This window comes from Natrix helvetica (assembly GCF_964273705.1).
Source record: "Natrix helvetica genome assembly, chromosome: 3".
NCBI classification, from domain to species: domain Eukaryota; kingdom Metazoa; phylum Chordata; class Lepidosauria; order Squamata; family Natricidae; genus Natrix; species Natrix helvetica.
In genome coordinates, this window is record NC_138549.1 from 78,949,026 (window position 1) to 78,969,006 (window position 19,981).

Below are 19,981 nucleotides of genomic sequence, written 5' to 3' on the forward strand. Positions count from 1 at the left end.
TGCAGAGAGGCCTACTAGGTTCAAAACTGGGTGCTGGGGGTGGGTGGGTTTGCACATGCACATGTGCAGGAGGTGGGTCACATGGTGGGTGTTATGTGAACATTGCATTATGGGTGCAGGTGCACAGGTGTGAGTTGTCACGCGTGCACGCTTGCTTTCAGCATGCAACAACAAAAAGGTTAGCCATCACTGTTATAGGGAGTGATTACCCTGAACTTCTCCCCCCCTTCCATTTCCAGCTGAGAACTGCCCAGTCTTTTAATCCAGGCACCTCTGGGGAAACTCTGTGTTGCCCAAACTCTCCCTCAATGCTCTCCCACGTGGACACTGTCTGTTGTTGGCTTGATTAGATTCATCTGCTGTTTGCACAATATAGATAGCTTTCGTTTGCAAAAATTTAGCTTTTTGCCCACTACAAGTAGAAGGTGCTGTGGAGAATGGATGCTACCGATTGGTTCGCCTACTCTGATTTGTGTTAAGCAATGATGCAAGTGAGACAGTATGTGACAAAAGTCACATTTAGTTTGGCCCTAGCAACTAGAATATTGCAATTGTATAAGCAAGCACTTCTAGGAAAATGTCCTTGGCTTTATCAGTCCATTCAGCAAGTCATTCTTCTACGTTAGAGGAAGTTGCTTCATTGAGCAAGAACCATTATGATGCTGATTTCACGTGAAACTGAGATAGCCAAAAAGTGCCAACGTTTAAATTTGTTTTAAAAGGAAATGAGCTGCAATGTTCCTAAACAATTTCCTTATTTAAGTATCATGGCATTGTAATCTTACAGTTAGTCTGATGAGGATTTTTTCTATGGCGTTACCAGCTCTTTGGAATATGCTTTTCTCTGGTATAGTGGACATCATTGGGACTCATCTCCTTGTCTCTACTATCATTTTTTAAAAAAAACAGTGGCAAAGGAAAAAAAAGTTTCGGAGGGAGACAGTTCATATGGTAAAGAAAGACTCAGAAAGATCTTGAAACATGCTTCAAACATTTGATCCAGCGACTGAGCAATCAGTTTTCATACTTAATGAATAACAGAATGATGGAGTTGGAAGGGACCATGGAGGTCTTCTAGTATAACCTCTTGCACAAGCAGGAGACCCTATATATTGTCCTGCCTTCTGGTGCTTTGGAAAATAGGTTGATCCCTTCTTTGTGGCCCTCAAATATTGGAACACTGCCGTCATATCACTCCTAGTACTTTTCACTAGTCTAGTCATACCCAATTCCTGCAACCATTCTTCATATGTTTTAGTGCCCAGCCTCCTAATCATGTTTATTGCTCTTATCTGCACACTTTCTAGAGCCTCAACATATATTTTTTATATTGGGGCAACCAATACCAGTTGCATTATTCCAAGTGTGGTCTTACCAAGGCATTATAAAGTGATACGAACACTTCACGTGATCTTGATTCTATCCTTCTGTTAATGCAGCCTAGGATTGCATTGGTTTTTCGGGAGCTGCAGCACATTTTTGACTCATATTTAAGTGCTTGTTTACTAAGACTCCTAAATGTCTCCCATAATTTCTGCTATTGAACCAGGTTCCACCAATTCTATACCTGTACATTTGGTTCATTTTTCTCACCTATGTATAAAACCTTACTTTTCTCACCATTGAATTTCATTTTGTTAGATATAGGCCAGTGTTCAAGTCTGTTGAGAACCTTCTGGATCTTGAGCCTATTTTCTGGGGTGCTGGCTATTCTTTCCAGCTTGGTGTCATCTGCAAATCTGATGAGTTGTCCTTCTATTTCCTCATCTAAATCATTTATGAAGATAATTGAGGAATACTGAGCCTAAGACAGAACCTTGGGCTACCCCACTGTTTACTTCCCTCCGTGTAGGTGCAGTTCCATTAAGAACTACAAATTATTAGTACTTTTTATAAAGAGATTTTCAGCTGTGATACAAATACTATAACTAAGGTTAGACTAGAGGTGAAATTCAGCAGGTTCTGACAGGTTCTGGAGAACCAGTAGTGGAAATTTTGAGTAGTTGTGAGAACTGGCAAATACCACTTCTGGCTGGCCCCAGAGTGGGGTGGGAATGGAGATTTTGCACTATTCTTCCCCTGCCACGCCCACCAAGCCACGCCCACAGAACTTTTTTATTGTATTTTGATATATTTTGCATGGACTGTACACCGCCCCGAGTCCCTTTTGGGAGAGGGGGCGGTCTAGAAGCATGGTAAAATAAATAAATAAATAAATAAACCAGTAGGGGAAAAAAATGAATTTCACCACTGGATTAGACCCTCATTAGAAAACATGCAGAAGGATGCATTGCAGCCAGAGAGTAAAAATTATATACATAAGAAATCATCTCAATATGATGATGGCTTCCAAGAAGCACAGAGGTATTGAATGGTCCTTAGAAATATACTTAATCTAAAATGCAAATTTGCAGACAAGGAAAGAAGCTTCTTAGAAGTTTGGATCAATTGGGCAATTACTTCTGCTTCAGCCCTTGCTAGCTATAAGTAAGTATTTAAATATATATCTTGGCTCAGGATTAGGTACTGCCAAATATTGCTTCAGTCTTAGTTACTTATTTTGTGGGATTTATCTCTTTAGCGCCAGGAGGCCAAATGAATTGCAATCAAAATACATTTTTGACATGCTACATGCAGCACATTGTACAATTCATGACTGCTGTAAAGTACTGTATGTAGACTTTTAATTTAATTTAACAGGTAGTCCTCAACATACAACTGCAATGGAGCCTGCCTACTATGATTGTATGTCATAACGGATGATTTTATGCTTTTTTTTTTTCTGGTGGTGGTTTTGTTATTTAGTGCTAATCCTTGAACTGAATCCAAATCTAAGAGTTAATTCTCAATGAGGTGATAGCAGATGTGACTAGCCTAAACCATGTTTTGAGGTTTTACCAGATGACATAGAGAAATACAGAGCGCTGGCATCTCAAGCAGAAAAGACAAGGACTTCCTCTTCACAGTTTTCTACATTTTGTATGGAAGAGCATTCATTCAACTTTGCCATAGCAGCAAGCCGTAGGTCCCCATATAGCAGGTAGAGTTAATGCCACTGAATGGACAGAGGACACCTTGTCCTTCATAGCATCATCAGCCCGCTGGACATGATCACAGTGACAGCATGGTGAGCTTTTTCGGGATGCTTCCCTTTTGCAAAAGAAAAAGAGGAACGGAAGTGCAGCACATTTCAACATTCTTGTGGATCACTTTCAAACAACTTTGGAGCTTTAATAAGGAAAGCACTTCCTCATCACAATTACGGCAGAAAAGAAAACTATCTTCCTTTACGATTTTTAATATTGGGAGAGATATAAGTATGTGCTGAGCTTATTTTCCCTTTGACACCTTTGTCTAGGAAATGAGCAGCTAAAACAATAGGTCTTCTTTCTTATTAAAAAAAAGTTATTACAGTGCTGCAAAGGAAAGGTATTATTTTGTGCACCCAATGTCAAAAGTGGGCGGAGAATGTTCTTCCTCTTCTCCCTTCTTGCCCTTCTCTTTGTCTTTTTATCTTCTCCTTTGCACCCAATTTCTCCTTTATTTTTATTCTTCTGTTCTCACTTTCAGTTGAAGGAGATTTGGCAGTGTTAGGGGAAAAAAAGTGATCTTGCCTTGGATTGTCAGATCACTTGCCAAATGGCCAAGTGAAGTCAGGATAAAGCAGAGCATAGGATCAGGTGAAGGCTGAAAGATGTGGTTGTTCCACCTAGAGCACAAACAAAAGGAAAGGAATCCTAGGCTATGGCAGCCACATGAGTTCAGGAGCTGGTCCTTATTGAACATAAGGGGCAAGCAGGAAAGTCAATGATATTTCTGGTGTCAGGAAACTGCCCATTTTAATTTGTCGTTCATATAGGATAGGTATTAATGCCCATGCACTTCACCCTTTAAATTTGGCTTCTTCCTAACACAGGAGTCTCCGGTTACCCAAGTTTTTTTTTTAAAAATCACTTTTGCAAATTGCTAATATTATTGTTTTATGGAGTGAAAATAGTTGCAGCGCATGGGGTATTCTCATTTGTCTCAATGGCTGGGTTTTATTTGCAATTATCTCTGACTTGAAAATCAGTCCAGACCAGTGGAAGACAACGGAATGTATTGTTGACATTTATACGACTGGACCTCCTTCCAAAATGGTCTCAGGAAAGGAGAGATTAGTCTCTGAGAGTAAACATTCGGCTGCCAAATTTTAATTTGCAACAGGTTGTTAATTTTGAGAATAAAATATCAGACTCGGCTTGTATCTATGGGTCAATTCCCCTCCCCCCCTTTCTTTGCAGAGAACCTAGCTGTAAAGCATGCTCTGTGCTACTCCTCATTGACTTTCCAATGTTAATTTGCTTGGCTCAGCAGTTTAACTGTCTTTCATATGTAAAGCATCTTTAAATGGCTCTCTGGGGAACCTTTGATAGCAATATGGATTCTTCCTTGTACTTACTTTTCTCAAAATCCTTTCATAGTGGCATTGAACAGAAGGCGGTAGCCAAGGGCACCTATCCTAACAATAAACCTAGTCTATTTCTGTCATGTTTTTAAATCCCATGTGTAATTGATCCTTACCTTTCCAGTAAACCAGCGATCACATCTTTCTAATAGTACCTACAGAATGAGATTTCTTCTGGCAAATATTTCTTTCTGTGGCAAATGAACGGCTGTGGTGCCATTTTATGTTTTTAACTTTGTAATTTTATATGACTTTATTCATTTGCTTGGCTGTGTCACACTTCAGGAGTTCTTTGAATGCAAAATACAAATAAAATCCTAAATAAAAGGACAAATAAATATTCCATGTTTGAAAGGAATCCTAGTTTTGAGTTAGCAATTGTGCAGCTAAAGATGTTTCTTGTTAAAAGCTATAGGCTAAAGGTTAAAAGGTCTATATAGGCTAAAGGTAATTCATATGACAGCTGTCTGAAAAACACGTTTAATCATCAATCATAATCATCAATGTGTTGCATGTTGAATATAAGCTGTCAAAAATGAACACTATTAATATCAGCAGTCTGAAATCATGCCAATATTAAGTTGCTATTTATTGATTCATGTATTGATGCAGACACACATATACTGAATTCTTACTCTTCAAGTATTACTATACATAGGATGAGGAATGAATATCAGGTATGTTCACTGTCTTGAGTTATGTATGAAAAGAATAAAGATGGGATAAAAGACACTATAAATAAATAAATAAACAACTGTAGCACAGTTCGTATTTTTTAAAAAAACTGCACAAAAGCACCATCATTTAGTATTTTTAGTTCTTACAGCCAGTATGTCATGGCAAGTTGCCTGGCAGTGCCATTGTATTCTTACCTCCTATTATTAGTTACTATCCATGTATTGATTTCACACTGTTCATGAATATGAATATGAGCAAATCACATACTTCCTTTGAGCATAGTAATTTATTTGGAACTTTAAAACAATTTCACATCCAGGAGAGTTTGCAAACAGAAACACACACACACACACACACACACACACACAGAGAGAGTTCTGTTTTGCATTCTGTACTTATTTATTTATTTATTTATTTATTTATTTATTTATTTATTTATTTATTTATTTATTTATTTATTTATATTTGGTGCTTCTAGACCGCCCCCTCTCCCAGAAGGGACTCGGGGCGGTGTACAGTCCATAGAGAGTATCACAAAATACAATAAAAAATTAAATATGTACAGTTTGGAGGAGGTTAAAATGCAATTAAAAGAACTGTACAAAGCTAAATAAATATAATTTTTTTAAAATCCCTAAAACAGACACAACAGATTAAAAAAACCCTAAGATAACCAGATAATAATACATTTGCCAGGAGAGACAGTTGTAATTATGCCAGGCCTGCTAATCGGAACAGGTGAGTCTTCAATTTTTGCCGGAAGGAGCGGAGGTCAGAAGTGGTTCTAATGTCGGGGGGGAGGTCATTCCAGAGGGTTGGGCCCATCACAGAGAAGGCCCTACTCCTTGGTGTCGCCCGTTGGCATTGCCTAGTGGACGGCACCAGGAGAAGTCCCTCCCTGTGTGAGCGAATTGGCCGCAGGGATGTATGTGGAAGGATGCGATCCCGCAAGTTGTACGTCCAACTTGTAGATATTCCACTAAAATTCGGTAAAAAGAATTATCAGGACTTGCCCATTTGAAAACGCCAAGGTGCCCCGATGATCTCTGTGTGAATAATAGTGTGTATAACTGATGGATGCTTTAGCGAGAAGAATGGACATTCATATTTTGATATTGTGGGATTTCTATATTTAGAAATCATGAAATACTTGGATGAATGTGTGAATATGGGAAGAATTTGTTATTATAAGTGTGAATGTGCTGGAAATATCTGAGTGTAATGCTGAGAAGGACATGTGGCTGTATGTGAATAGGATGAAATATATGATTGCTCTCATATTAATAAGAGAGATCATCACTTTAATTTTTAGGTGGGAACAGACTAAATGAAAGCAACCTTGCAATGGAATACAGTACATGTTTCTGAAAAGAGATGGAGATATGTGACAAAAATTCTATAATGATCAGAAATAAATGCTTAGTTGTGATTGAGTGCATAGCACCCTAAAATTATAAATCTACGTTGATGGAGCAGTGGCAAGAACTGGTTGATATGTAGACGTGATTTCTAAAATGTAAACATCTGGTTCTTTTTCATAGATTTTTTTTTCTAGGACAAATTTCCTGACAGTGAGAACAATCAATCAGCGGAATGGCTTGTCTTCACATGTGGTAGGTGCTCTATCACTAGAAGTTTTTAAGAAAAGACTGAGCAGTCATTTGTTTGAAATTGTCTAGGTCCTAGACTCTAGGATCTCATGCTTGAGCAAGGGGTTGGACTAGAAGCCCTCCAGGGTCCTATTCTATTCTATTCTATTCTATTCTATTCTATTCTATTCCATTCTAGTGGTGGGATTCATTTTTTTTACTATTGGTTCTGTGGGTGTGGCTTGGTGGGCCTGGCACTTTAGGGGAAGGTTACTGCAAAATCCCCATTCCCTCCCGATCAGCTGGGACTCGGGAGACAGAGAATACATGGGGGTGGGGCCAGTGACAGTCAGAGGTGAAATTTACTGGTTTTCCAAACTACTCAAAATTTCCGCTACCGGTTTCACAGAACTGGTCAGAACCTGCTGAATACCCCTCTACTCTACTCTACTCTACTCTACTCTACCCTACCCTACCCTACTCTACCCTACCCCACTCTATTCTTCCCCCGCCTTATAACAGTCCTGGAACTTGGGCAGAAGGCTAATTTTTTTTCTCTCTGTCATTTTAAGGTAACAGAAAAGAGATTCACATTCAACTTCTTTCACAGAAACACCACTTACACCTCTCCATTCCATTACACACCCATAAGTCTCCAATGAGTGGACTTTTTACAGATCCTAACGTGGATATGCCTAACATCATTTTCTAAATCTGCTTTTTCTGACATTCCAGCTATGGAATCTTTTATTGCTAAAGCCAAAGCAGGCATCTGTCTTGTCTTTAAGAGATGAATTTATATGTATTTGTATGGGGATTGGCGGCATATCCATTTTCATGATAAATGAATAAGCCGCCCAGAGTCTCCTCAAAGTGAGATGGGTGGCAAACAAATTTAATAAAATAAATGTTCCCATTAATGAAAATTTGACTTTATCTTTTACAGTTACTTCCACATGCATTAAATTCGAAAGGCTTTGTGATTATAGAGGATCACATTTTCAGATAGGTACATTTATATTTCATAGAATCAAGTAATACAGGTTTAATTTTGGTCAATGATATTCAGGGCATGGTGATATTGATTAAGAAATTTTTGAAATACTTTTTTCTCCCCATTTTTTTAAATAGTTCTCTTCCAGTGTCTTTACAGTTGATAGTTTTAGGCTTTCAAGTATAAGGATAACACTTATTATTAAAGTCATATTTTGCAAAGTCAGGTTTGGGTTTTGTAGCTGTTTCAATGTTTCTTTGGTTAAGAAACAGGGCACAACTTTGTTTAAAGTAATACAGTTAAAAACAGTGTAAACCAAGTGTAATGGTGTGAGGTCACTGTCTATCTATCAGATTAATTTCTTTTTTACTCTTACACAGGAAGGAATCTCCTTTGTAAAATGGCACTTGCAAACAAAAGACAGCATAGCAAATTAAATTTCTTGGTAATACAAGTCAAAGCAGTCCGTGAGAACCATCCGTAAACTTTAGGACCGAAGGGTTGCAGTAATACAAAATAACCTTAGAAGCAAAATTGCTAAGGGAAGATATCCAAAAGCAGACTGATGAGGACTGATAATGTTCAGTGGCCTTAAAAAAGGACAGTACAATGCTCAAAGTACTGATAGCAGCAGTGGAGAGACAGGAAACCATGGGGAGGAGAATGGAATGTAGTGACTTGGAAGAGGACATGGCTGGCTGGCACACAAACTGAACAGGAACAGTTTTCACAACAACATTTTGTTGCAGGTCCTATTTATATGCAAGTCCTATTTTGTTTTGTACTATTCGTTTTGGTCAAAAAGCCTCCCCCGCCCCTTCTCTCCAATAGTATACCTTCTAGCAAATGAAAGGAAAGACCCTATTTTGGCCCAAGGCTTGAATTAAATCTAATTCAAGCAAATTAGATTTAGCAAGCAAATTGCTAACCACATTCCAAAAGTGAGTGGGACGATAACAGAGACATCCCCTGTAGGCATGCAACTCCCTGCCCTAATGTCCTTCCTCCTGCATGCTTTGTTCGTTCACTCACTCACTTACTCACCCTCAGAGACAGACATTGCAACTGGATTCTGTTAATTTATTAAGCTTCATTGAGCTAGACTACTCCGTTGAGTACAGAGGGAAGAGGTTGAATGGTCATTTCTTTTCTTTGACATTTCTTGCCTTCTCTGAACATCCTAGAAAGGTTTTTTTTTAAAGCTTAAGAATGAATTATAGATAAATCATAGAGAGGGCTAAACGGAGCAATGCACAGATAGAAAATATCACCGTGAAAATCTCAATAAAGGAAGTGGAAAAAGAAGGTTAAACAAAGGTTGACTTCTTCCAACAGATTCATTTAAGGCAGGGGTGTCCAAACTTGGGAACTTTAAGACATGCTGGCTGGGGAATTCTGGGAGTTGAAGTCCACAAGTCTTAAAGTTCCCAAGTTTGAGCACCCCTGATTTAAGGGAAGTCTGAGCTTAGGTTGTGGCCTTATAGAGGGAGGAGGTACAGCACTTTGCAACACAATAGGAAAGTCCCAGGTTTTATATCCAATCTGCTATATTTAGACAAAAAATTTCAAAAGCATTTTTATATAATTCAAACATAAGCAAATTTGCTTACTATCCTTTCTGAAGGAAAAGAAGTAACCCCAAATTTCTTTTAATTACATATGTAGATTCAGAATCTGCCCTTAATTTTCTGCTTTGCTATATACAGTATAAGATGATAGGATTGCGCATTTAAAGGTATATGTGCTAGTCATTCCCAATTCTAGGAGGCAGTGCTCATTTCTGTTTCAAAGCTGAAGAGCCAGCACTGTCCGAAGACATCTCCATGATCATGTAGCCAGCATGACTAAACACGAAGGTGCATGGAACACTGTTACCTTCCCACCAAAGATGGTTCATATTTTTCTACTTGCATTTTTATATGCTTTCGAACTGCTAGGTTGGTAGAAGCTGGGACAAGTAATGGGAGCTCACTCCATTATGCGGTGCTAGGGATTCAAACTGCCGAACTGCCGACCTTTCTGAAAGACAAGCTCAGTGTTTTAGCCACTGAGCCACCATGTCCCTTTTAGGATTGCACATTAAGTCACATTAAGTCCTTGCTTGGTTTTCAGGAGTGTCCTTCAAGAAATCTAAGTGAGACTTCTTGAAGTTTGATATCTTTATAAATTTATTTATTTATAGCCAACTTTTATTATTTTTATAAATAACTCAAGGTGGCAAATAAGCATAATATTCCTTCCTCCTCCTATTTTCCATATAGCAATAAACCTATGAGATGTTTTGGGCTGAAATAAGTGGCCCAAAGTCACACAGCTGTTTTTATGCCTAAAGTGGGACTAGAATTCATAGAGGCCTTTGAACTATGTTGTTGGAGAAGACTCCTGCGAGTCCCTTGGACTGCAAGGCGATCAAACCGGTCAGTCTTAGAGGAGATCAACCCTGACTGCTCTTTAGAAAGTCAGCTCTTGAAGATGAAACTCAAATACTTTGGCCATCTAATGAGAAGGAAGGACTCACTGGAGAAGAGCCTGATGCCCGGAAAGATTGAGGACAAAAGAAGAATGGGGCAACAGAGAATGAGATGACTGGATGGAGTCACTGAAGCAGTCGGTGTAAGCTTAAATGGACTCCAGAGGATGGTAGAGAATAGGAAGGCCTGGAGGAACGTTGTCAATGGGGTTGCGATGGGTTGGACACAATTTTGCAACTAACAACAACAAGAAGAATTCATAATCTTCTGGCTTCTAGGACAGCATCTCAATCACTATACCTAATAGCTTCTCTAGTTAGCCAAAGATGGAGCTGCAAATAATGCCCTCCTTCCCAATTACCACTTAAATTGAATTGACCCCAAGGTTGATTAAACTTGTTTGGCTCTTGAGGCAGAAAATAACAATACATGTTTTTCTTCCCATTGTTACAGTTATGTTCCATTCCATATGCATAAGATCACTAAGGCACTCATTCTAAATACACATTTAATAGACTCATACACTATGAAGTGAATTTCCTTCAGTTATAGGTGTGTTTAGAGTTGTAGCCTAAGGCACTGAAATACTACATAGGCCGCAAATACTGAAGCTACTGAGAATTATTTTGCATATTTATGATATAAAGCATAAAATAGATTTCGAACAAAATATCATCTCTCTCCCCACATCTTCTTGCTTTTTAATCACTCAGGGGATTCCCACCCCACCTCCAGAGTAAATGGATCAGTGAAGAAGTTACTTTCAGCCATTGAAAAAGTAGAAATTTCCTTAGTGAATAATTTTTACAATAAGTAAAGAGTATTTTCATGTTGGAAATATTGAAAAACATAAGTAAAACATAGTAATATCATGAATTAAATTCACAAATGAAGACACAGTCAATGCAATTAACTCAAAATTGGATAGCTGTTATATTATTTTTTTGCACTTACTAAGAGGCAAGCAATTGCATTTTGTAACACTTGGAATGGTATGCATAGAGATAGTCCTTACTTAACAACCAGTCACTTAACAGCTGTTTGAAGTTATGATAGACTGTCCAAAAAGCTACTTACAACCTGGGTCCAGAGTTCTAATGACAGCACTTCTTCCATGGTGACCGTGTTTCAGGTACTTGGCAACTGACTCACATTTATGGCAGCTTTTAGTGTTGTGGTCACATGACCATAATTTATTATGGCTTTTTTCCTTGGTTTCTGACCTTTTCAGCTGTTTCTGGCACACACACAAAAAACACCGACAGGAATGAATGTATTTGCTTAATGACCATGGTGTTTGCTTAACAACCTGCAAAAAAAAGTTGTAAAATTAGATCAGTCACTTGGATTCTTTGATTTAACAACCATCAGGACTTATAACAGAAATTTTGGACTCCATTATGTTTGCAGATCAACGACTATCTCTATTGCACATGAAATTACTAAAACAGAAAATAACAATTATCTTGCAGATGACTTTAAAGAAAACTATATGTGTACAATGGACTTTCATAACCTGGTACCAACTGAAGTAAATTCTGGTTAGTTATTGGAGCTTGCCAGATGTTTGATAATTTTCTTAACTTTCAACCCAATATATAAACTATTTTCTACTATAGTAAATTCTACCATAATTTTCTTGACATAGGAAAATTTAAGGAGCAAAAGAGCAATTCCACATCAGTGGTGAAATTCAATTTTTTTTTACTACCAGTTCTGTGGGTGTGGCTTGGTGGGCGTGGCTTGGTGGGCGTGGCAGGGGAAGGATGCTGCAAAATCTCTATTCCCACCCCATTCCAGGGGAAGGATACTGCAAAATCTCCATTCCCACCCCACTCTGGGGCCAGCCAGAGGTGATATTTGCCAGTTCTCCGAATTACTCAAAATTTCCACTACTGGTTCTCCAGTACTGAATTTCACCCCTTCTCCACATACATCTATAACAAGTGACATCAGTACAAATTGTTTGTGCCAGAAGCAAAAGTGTCCAACGGCTGAGACTGTGACATAAACCACAGGAAGTTTAAGCAAAAAAAAAAAAAAAGCAAATTACTTACTCAGTATTTTCCAGTATAATAATATCACATTGAAAATTCTACTGAAACAAAACATCCAGAAGCTCCATTACTAATGGAGACAGTGGGGGTTCATCACAATATTCAGAAGGGTTCAGATTTCCTCCTACATTTAATACTTACAAAGTCTAGTAGAAAGAGTAAGTTATTTCTTCAGTTTTCATGTCACCACTTGGATTTCTAAAGAGAGAGGTCCGAACCTTTTAAAATTATTTTTGTTAATTTTCATTTACATTTTCCACCCTATGCTAATTAAGAACAAAAAACAGCCGCAGAAAAAAAAGTCTTTGAAGGACTGTTTTAATCATCAGGTTGAGAAAGTTGGAAACGCTGACTTCCACCTTGAACAAACTTTCTCCGCAATATGCGTACGGAAATCCCAGAGTTTCAATAATTTGGTTAACTTTTGGTGTTTGGTTTAAAGAAAACAACACATAGCTGTGCATGTGCCTTTGAATCAGTGTTGACTCCTGGTGATCGACTGTATTGGTCCCTGAAAGCTCTTGGCAAAGTTTTTCAGAAGTTTTTAGCCATTGCCTGCTTCCTAGGGCTGAGAGAGAGTGACTGCCTCAAGGTTAGGCTTTGGCCTAACCACTGCACCAAACTCTCTTTATCATGTTTGAAAATTACTCCTACAGTAATACTATTTATTTGTGAAGCTGAAATGGTGCCATATGTAAATATCAGATAATGCATGTGCGTGTCCCTTAAAAAATACTCCACTTTCACACTTTAAAAAATATTCTTACTTCTTCTTTCAACATGATAAGCTGGTTTTAAAATATGCTAGCAATGCTCTTTATACATGTACATTTTGAATTTAAAAAGAAGGAAGTGAACTGAGTGGAGAAAATATTTGGTCATGAATTATTTTTGTCTTTCAATTTTCTGAAGTAACTTTATTAACTCTAGGACACATTGTGAAGCTGAAGCAGTACAATGAAATTAATTTAAATACACTGAGCAATAATGTATTTGACTGCTTTTCTTTGTTCTTTTCTTTGTGTTTAAGAAAAGGAAAATCTGGCATACAAAATCTTCATTTTTACCTTCACAATTGATTATATGTCATTAAATCCTTCTTGAATCTTAGCAACTACATAGATAGACCTTCCCAGCTTGGGCTTTCCGGCTTTCCAATCGCGTATGTCAGGGGTGTCCAAACTTGGGAACTTTAAGACTTGTGGACTTCAACTCCCAGAATTCCCCAGCCAGCATGGCTGGCTGGGGAATTCTGGCAGTTGAAGTCCACAAGTCTTAAAGTTCCCAAGTTTGGACACCCCTGGTGTATGTGATGTCCACTGCAATCATGTCTTCTTTTTCTCATTCTATCTTTTTCAGCATTATAAATTTCTTAATAAAGCGAGGTCTTCATGTAATGTGATAATTTGAACCTCACCCTTTTGCCTTGGAATTGTGGAATTGATTTGTTCTATCATCCAATTCTTAACTCTCCTTTATATTCTCAGGATTCTTCACCAATAGAAATATTCAAAAGTGTCAACATTCCTCTAGGATGATTCTAATTTATCCCATTCTGGTTGCTGTCTACCTGGTTTTTGTCTCAAGCAAGTTGTGATGTGATTTGGCATTGGAAGATATTGTAATCATTCTGTTGCTATGGTCAGATCACTTTTGGATTGCTCCTCAGCTTGTTGTTATCTCCTCCCACCCCTCAAAGGAAGACAGTATCTTATCAGCCTGCCCCAGGTGACTTTATGGCCCTACAGGTGTTCCATGAGGAGCTTCAGGTTCTCTCTAGAAGTGCAGTGGACAATTTGGCGAAGGACTTAATTGCATGCTGGAATGGATAGATGACATGGGCCTTGAACTGCACTGCTCCATGTGGCCTTTTCTTGTATACTGATCCAGGGTGCATTTTTGGTTTATCAAAGAACTCCATGAGAAGTACTAGAAGAGATGCCTAGAGTGCTACTGGAGCAAAAGGAGAAAATATGATATGGAACAAAATTAAATCTATGACTCCTGATGAGGTGGACAGCATTCTCTAAACTGTGAGTTTGGCCCCCTGCCTATAAATTTAGACCCTTCTTGGGTTAGTCAAGACTGCCTGGGAGGTAAGTTGTATAGATAGTCCTCACTTTCAACTGTTTGTTTAGTGACCATTCGAAATTACAATGGCATTGAAAAAAGTTACTAATGACCATTTTTCACATGGCTGCTGCAGCATCTCTACAATCATGTGATCAACATTCAGACACTAGGCAATTGACTCTATTTATGACAGCTGCAGTGTCCTGGAGTCATGTGCCCTTCTGACAAGCAAAGTCAATGGGAAAGCCAGATTCACTCTACAACTTAGTGTTACTAAGTGCTGTGGTTCACTTAACAACTATGGCAAGAAAAGTCACAAAATGGGGCAAAAGTCACTTAACAAATGTCTTGCTGGGCTCAATTGTGATTGTAAGTCGAGGACTACCTGTAGTTGGGTCTACACAATGATGTCAGCTTCCTTGAGTGACAGGGTGGTAGTACCTTTGGCCTTGAAGGAAACAGTGGTACATCCTTTTCCCAATGTGATACTTACATGACATTAATGTCTCCACAGACAAGCCATTTACTAACCATCACACTCTATGCTGCACCCTATAGTACTTTCTGCAATTTAAAAAAATAATATTAAAAACAGAAGCTAGAATGAGGTAAATTCCAGAACTAGCTTCCAGCATAATTTCCCCCAAAATTTCTTGTCTCCAAGTGCAAACCATAGAAAACAGAAATGGTGAATGTCTGAAGCCCATTTTTGAAAAGTAAGAATGGTCAGTAGTGTTCTGGGAGGGAGTATAAGGCAAGGTGGCAACATTCAGTATCTTAATGTCTGTCCCATAATACCCATTTAGAATGGGCAAGCCACTGACAGCGTCATGTTATGTTCCTAGAATTCCAAATGTCTCTGCCAGTTCCAGAAATACTAGGATTTCTCTTTTTAGAACAAGCTATCAACAGGCTACTAATCCCTATTAGTAATTATAAAAAAATAAAAATAAACCAAAGCCCACCCATAGAACAAACCACAAAATATTTATTTGAAATACTTTAAAGGAAAACATAAATATAGTGTAGTATAAATCTTTTACTTCTACAGGAGATGTATATGTTATGTCCCTATTTCTATCTCTATCATCTTCATAGCACAGCACAGCACATAGAGGTAGTCTTTGACTTACAACTAGATGTTTAGCAATTGATACGATGGACCCCCTGAAAGATACTTATGACTGGGTTACAAAATTCCAAGGGCTGCCCCCCCTCCACATTTTGAGCACTTGGCAACCAGCCCGCATTTACCGTCGTTTGCAGCATCCTGCACTTTCATGAGCATGATCTACATTTTTGTGAAAACTCAGGATTTATTTCTGGCTGTGGCAAAAACACCCCATAGAGAACAGAGGGTTAATTGAATGACCAGAGGTTCACTTAACAAATCACTGCAAAAAATGTTTTAAAACCAAGTCAGTCATGTATGACCTGTTTTGTGACTGTCATGTCTAACGATCATAATGGAGGCGAGATGGGTGGTAAATAAGTCAAATAAGTAAGTAAATCAGGGGCTACCTGTAGTATAAATCTTATACTTGTTTGAAAATAACATCCCCCATAACTCAAGGAACAATGTATACAATTGATACATTTGCATTGTAGCCTTGCAATTTTGCGGCCTTAAGCAGTATAAGCCTGACTGAATTTAATGGGGCTGATTGCTGGAAAAAAAAGATCCAGGAGGCATAACTTATAATTATCTCTTAAACGCTAATCCTGTAAGCCGTATATACATTCTATAAAAGCAGTAATTAGGTAGGGTGTTACCTTTTTCTGGCAGCACTCCTGTAATCTGAGTAAAATGCAATAGTGAAACCTAGTCATACTTCCTGCTCTGTTGAAAATCTTCCTGGGATGGAGAAATCCTGTCAGAAACAAAACTAGCAGCTGCAGGGCAAAAGACTTGGAATGCTAAGTTGCTGTTCAGCTTTGGGACGAAAGATATGAGGATGGGAGGATTGTGATACAGAAGAACTTATGTACCAATCCTCAGGTCTATGTATGGGATATAAATGGAAAGAAGAGAGAGATTTGGACTCAAGTCATGAAAAACCCACTGGCTGATTCTGGGCAAATTATTCAATATCAGCTTGTTGTTGGAAGAAAATAAAGGTGAATCTCAATTTAAGCCTCTCTTTTGGTGGCCTGGCTGGAGGGGGGGGGAGAGGGGAACCGGATTGTGTGAGCTGTGGATTGGCATAGGTGTACACGCGGCTCTACTCACGCAAGTGGAGCTGTGTGTGCATATCAGCCCGCCACTCCCACGGCCCAATTCCAAATAGGACACAGCCCAGTAATGGGCCAGGGCCTGGGGGTTGGGGGCCTAAAAAAAAGATGGGATATAAATCAAACATATGATACAAAATCGTATTCATATGGCTGCTGTTTATATAGGCTGCTCAATCGGTTGATATAGGCCAGTGATGGCTAACCTTTTTCTTGTCGCGTGCCGAAAGCGTGCACACATAATGCAATGTGTGCATGGACGCACAAACGCACCCCTGCCCCACCCCCGTGCCCCGTTTTGCACCTGGAAACCAAAACAGGGCATGCCCCCCCGCATGAGCCCCCAAAATGCAATGCAAGCTCCCCCCATCCAGGCGCCCTGCTCCCTGCATGTGTCCTGCCTCCTGCATGCATGGCAGAGACCCGAAGATGAGCTGGTCGGCTGGAGGCATGCAACCAATTTCGTTGTATTTAAGTACAATGACAATAAAGATTATACTTATATATGCACTATGGAGCTGGGCTGGGGCGACGGCTGGTATGCCACAGAGAGGGCTCTCTGTGCCACTTCTGGTTCGTGTGCCATAGGTTCATCATCCTGGATATAGGCTACTTAATTGTGTCACTAGTAGTGATATTTTTAGGGTGGGAATTTTATTTAGAAGTGAATTGTTCTGATTAGCTAATTCCCCTATGCCTTGTGACCTATTTACTGGGTAATTAGTTGATCTTCCTCACTAGAGACTGAGATGATATCTTAGAGAGTTCCTGTGCAAGTGAAGTCTTCCTAGAAATCCCATATTTGTTAAAGATGAATATGTAAGAGCCACGGTGACACAGTGGTTAGAATGTAGTATTGCAGGCTACTTCTGCTGATTGCTGCCTGCCTGCAATTTGGCAGTTTGAATCTCACCAGGCTCAAGGTTGACTCAGCCTTCCATCCTTCTGAAGTCGGTAAAATGAGGACCCAGATTGTTGGGGGCAATAGGCTGACTCTGTAAACTGCTTAGGGAGGGCTGTAAAACATTGTGAAGTGGTACATAAGTCTAAGTGCTATTGCTATTGACAGTGGGAGGAGATGGCCCAATTGTTTTTGAACCCAAAGAATGGCTCAGAGCATGTAAACGTAACATATAAACAATAATACTTAATAATACAATTTAATATTTGGTAACCATATTTGATAACTACACCAGAAGCCACAGATGACTGTTTTACAACATAGCAGAAAGGACAAATGTAAATGTATGCATAAGTTGTCCATCATTTCTAATACACATTTTTTTTGTCCTTAAATGACCAGGATATCCAAATAAGTTAAGCATGTTATATTTAGGTTGCATAAATCTTGATGGCCACATGATGGCAGCAAAGATACAAGTAGTCCTTGACTTACAACAGTTTGTTTAAAATTCATAGTTACAACAGCACTGAAAAATGTGACTTACGACTGTTTTTTACAACCTTTCCAGCATTCCCATGTTATTTGATCATATTATCAAAATTCAGATGTTTGGCAACTGATTCATATTTATGACCGTTGCTGTGCCCCAACCAGGATCATGGGGAAGCCAGATTCACTTAACAATCATGTTACTAACTTCGCAACTGCCGTGATTCACTGAACCACCACGGCAAGAAAGGTCTTAAAAGTGGGGCAAAACTAAACAAATATCTCACTTAACAACAGAAATTAGAGGCTCAATTACGGTTCGTAAGTTGTATTCTTGAGAACATGCCGGTTTCTGCTAGCTAAATATGATAAGACCTGATATCATGAAATGAACTCACAACTTATTCACAGGTTTCTGCCTACTCTCATTGCATTACCTTCAATGAAGGGTGGGATAGGTACTTCTAACCTATCGCAGTGTGAACTTCTTTTGCACTGTGTGTGCTAGCTCCTTCCCTCAAATGAACTATTTTATTGCAGAACTTTATTTTTTATTTATTATTACATTTGTGGTCGGGACAACCAAGATGTTTTTGCTGTCTCATGTAAAGAGCAAGATGGAAGCTGGCCAATTCGAGAAGTGCGGCGGCAAGGACATGCACATTTTATCTTCCACGCTTCATTGGTCCCCAACATCTGCTGCCTGGAAAAACTGCTTCGTTTTGCCAAGGAAAGCCTGGGGATAAGAAAATTTAAGCCTCCCCACACTACCACTCGCTTCCATGTACTGTATACAAGCAAAGATCTGACAAGCTTTTAAGTTCCAGTTCCCAGCTACCAATCTGTGAAGCATGTGAAATCAAAAGTCGGATCCTTCAATCTGTTTTTTTTTAAATTCATATAAACAATCTTGCCTTTTATAAAGCAATTTCCCGCAAAGAAACTGCATTTAAGTATACAGCGTGAAACTTAAGCGCACCCAAGCGTTTTCGGCGAATTGTTGTGAAAACACCGCAAGTGTGCAATTACCACGTTTCACGGAAAGTGATGACTCCCGCCCTACCACTCGGGGGGGGGGGTGCGATTCTTTTTTGGGGGGGACTTGTTTGTTTATAGCGGTGTAATTTAGCATTCATTCTTCTTCCCTTTGTGTGTTTGTTGTTATTCTAAAGCTCGACCTCACACACTCCCAATTTGGGACTGTTTGCTGCGACCCCCACCCCCCCCCACTCCCACCCACGCCAGGCACCCGTGAGAGCCGAGCGCACCTCACGCCTTCTGAACAGGGGCGCCGGTTCGAGGCCAAGCGCGCGCGGAGGGAGGGGGGCGCACGCGCTCTTGTTTTTCTCCCGCCGCCTCCTCCCCCGGCGGTGTGTCTGCGCCGGGAGGGAGGGGCCGGAGGGGAACCGCACGCGCAGCCTCTCGGGCCGCCTTTCAGCTGCTGCTCTTCTCAGTCTGCGCGCGGGGCTGAAAAGGAGGCGAGTCGCTGCGGCAGGACGAAAGGAAGGAAGAAAGGCAGGAAGGACGGTCGGACAGGAGAGCGAGCGCAGCAGCGGCAGCAGCAGCTGCTCGGTGAAACCTTTGGGCTTCTTGGGGAGTTTTGGTGCTCTGGCTGCGAGCGCCTTGACCGACGGACGGACGGGCGCGCACGATGGAGCCTTGGAAGCAGTGTGCTCACTGGCTCATCCAGTGCCGGGTGTTGCCGGTCAATCACCGGGTGACTTGGGACGCGGCGCAGGTGTTCGACCTGGCCCAGACCCTTCGCGATGGAGTCCTTCTTTGCCAGCTGCTCAACAACTTGCGCCCTCACGCCCTCAATCTCAAGGAGATCAACCTGAGACCTCAGATGTCCCAGGTAAAGGGATGCGAACGCTTTTGCCCAGGTTTCTTCCGGGTCTCCGCGTGCCTTGAATCACTTCCCTTGTGCCTTCCCCATCCCGTCTGGGCTGCTTATAATGTCTTTGTTTCAATGCAGCCCAGCCTCCAGGAGGTCACTTTGGATTATTGTTGGGCTTTCGCCGGCAGCCTTAGCGAGAGTTGCTTGAAT

At 40.1% G+C, this 19,981-nt stretch overlaps 1 protein-coding gene across 1 annotated transcript in view; it reads left to right on the forward strand.

The window, feature by feature from the left end:
* Positions 1 to 19,328: 19,328 nt before the first annotated feature.
* The window catches only part of VAV3 (vav guanine nucleotide exchange factor 3), a 207,487-nt gene continuing 206,834 nt past the window's right edge, over positions 19,329 to 19,981 (forward strand). The window contains exon 1 of the mRNA XM_081946409.1: positions 19,329 to 19,789. Within this exon, the coding sequence (XP_081802535.1) occupies positions 19,586 to 19,789 (204 nt within the window). The 5' untranslated portion in view covers positions 19,329 to 19,585. The remainder of the gene's footprint in view (positions 19,790 to 19,981) is intronic.